General features: G+C 35.3%; 1 protein-coding gene across 1 annotated transcript; it reads left to right on the top strand.

Moving 5' to 3' along the window:
- On the top strand, window positions 1–1,438 carry LOC124533277. The gene is made up of 4 exons (XM_047108486.1): window positions 1–183; window positions 299–408; window positions 832–996; window positions 1,165–1,438. The coding sequence occupies exons 1-4, from the start codon at window positions 42–44 to the stop codon at window positions 1,231–1,233; spliced, it is 486 nt and encodes a 161-aa protein (XP_046964442.1). The 5' UTR covers window positions 1–41; the 3' UTR covers window positions 1,234–1,438.
- The last annotated feature ends 240 nt before the right edge of the window (window positions 1,439–1,678 follow it).

Here is a 1,678-nt window from a genome sequence, read left to right as displayed (position 1 = left end):
GGGCGACATGCCGTTTGTCACTGACACGTTTCCGTGACCTAATGAAGGCCTATGTGTCTGTTTGCGAAGCGGTGAAGGGACTGAGCTCGATCCGGGGGGGCATCATATTTATTTTATTTTCAGCAAACTCTCTGTTTTTGGCGATGACTTTCTTCAATTTCATTGACTACTCATACCTGACTTGTATGTATTACCATTGGAACTAATTTTAATACTAATATTTTCTTCAGTCGAATTAAGAGTTTTTGTTATAATTATTTTTTTATGACATTTATTCATCGTTATCTCATTTCTAAAGCAGGACTACGTTATCACACCGCAGTCCTCTGTATTCAGGTGTTATGGAGTGTTTATCATTTGTCTATGGCTGTTTTATTCATTGAACCGTGGCATCAGATAAGTGTGCAGGTAAAGTGATTTTCAAAAGTTTTATTTTCGAAGAATCCCGAGAATTTTGTAAATATCGTTTAAAATTAAGAGCTTTAAATATAATTCATGTCTTTGTTAATTTTTTGCACGATAGCTAGACGAAGAGGCTAATGGGCCACCTGATGGTAAGTGGTCACCACTGCTCATATACAATGGCACATAGTAAACCAGTCCATACATTGCCAATACGCCACAAACTTTAGGAATTTAGATGTCGAGTCCCTTGTACCTGAACACAACAATACAAGTATTGCCGCTCGGCTGTTGAATATATGACGAGTCGACGATACCCAACCAGACGTTCTTGTAAAAAGCGCTGCTTCCAAGATGTGGCATGTTGCAGTTTAGAAATATAAGTGAGTGTACAAGTGTAAATACAATTTAAAATAAATATTTTTGCAGCTTACTGAGATACGAATACTTTTCACTAAGTTGAATTTTAATGTGACGCCAGTTGGAAAGTCGACCGCTTTAGAACTGGACCTGATGTTCAAACAGCTTCTTCTCAACCAGCCGACGATGTCTCCGCTGGACCTGGTCACCATGCAGAGATCACTTCTCACCGCGGTTGTTATAACTGAATACCTTGTTAATTAAACTTTCGAATAATGACAGCCTATAATAATATTATAAATGCCAAAGTCGATTTGCTTATTTGTCTGAACCGAGTGAGACCGCTTTCAGTGAAGGACTATGATATATAATTGTTTTCTATTTTGATAACGTTTGTTACAGACGATAAGCTTTATAACTACATACTTTGTTATAATGGTACAGTATGTGCAAAAGAGATGGGAGAAGTGAGTGAATACGGAAAAATAATTGTCTATTGATTCCTATTAGATTTTGATGCAAATAAACAAACTCTTAAAAACTTAGATTCTGGTAACACTGAATCATGACGAAGAAGAGAACTTTGCTATTTATTTAAATTTGAAACACTTAATAACCTCACTAACTAAAAATAAATTGTGTGGCTTGAAGTACGACTTAGTAGTTTGATTCTTAGACTTTTGTGAATATAAAAAGTGACAGAGCAAAGTAAACCTTATTTAAGGAGTCTTTTATAATCAGGTTTGAATGCATTGAACTTCGAATTTATTGGAAGCAACAACTAACGATTTTCAACCGACTTCAAAAAGGAGGAGGTTATCACTTCGTCTGTATATATTTTTTTTATGTTTGTTACCTCAAGACTTTTCACTGGGTGGACCGATTTTCATAATTTTTGTTTTTACAAATTGATTTA

The sequence above is a fragment of the Vanessa cardui genome, chromosome 10 (genome assembly GCF_905220365.1).
Source record: "Vanessa cardui chromosome 10, ilVanCard2.1, whole genome shotgun sequence".
Classification (NCBI taxonomy): domain Eukaryota; kingdom Metazoa; phylum Arthropoda; class Insecta; order Lepidoptera; family Nymphalidae; genus Vanessa; species Vanessa cardui.
This window is presented reverse-complemented; position numbering and strand designations above follow the sequence as displayed.

Bases quoted from the DNA above. Each gene is read 5' to 3' on its own strand.
- LOC124533277 (XM_047108486.1), top strand. From the start codon at position 42: ATGAAGGCCTATGTGTCTGTTTGCGAAGCGGTGAAGGGACTGAGCTCG. The intron at 409-831 runs GTAAAGTGATTT...ATATTTTTGCAG, and splicing joins GGCATCAGATAAGTGTGCAG to CTTACTGAGATACGAATACT. The intron at 997-1,164 runs GTTGTTATAACT...CGTTTGTTACAG, and splicing joins AGAGATCACTTCTCACCGCG to ACGATAAGCTTTATAACTAC.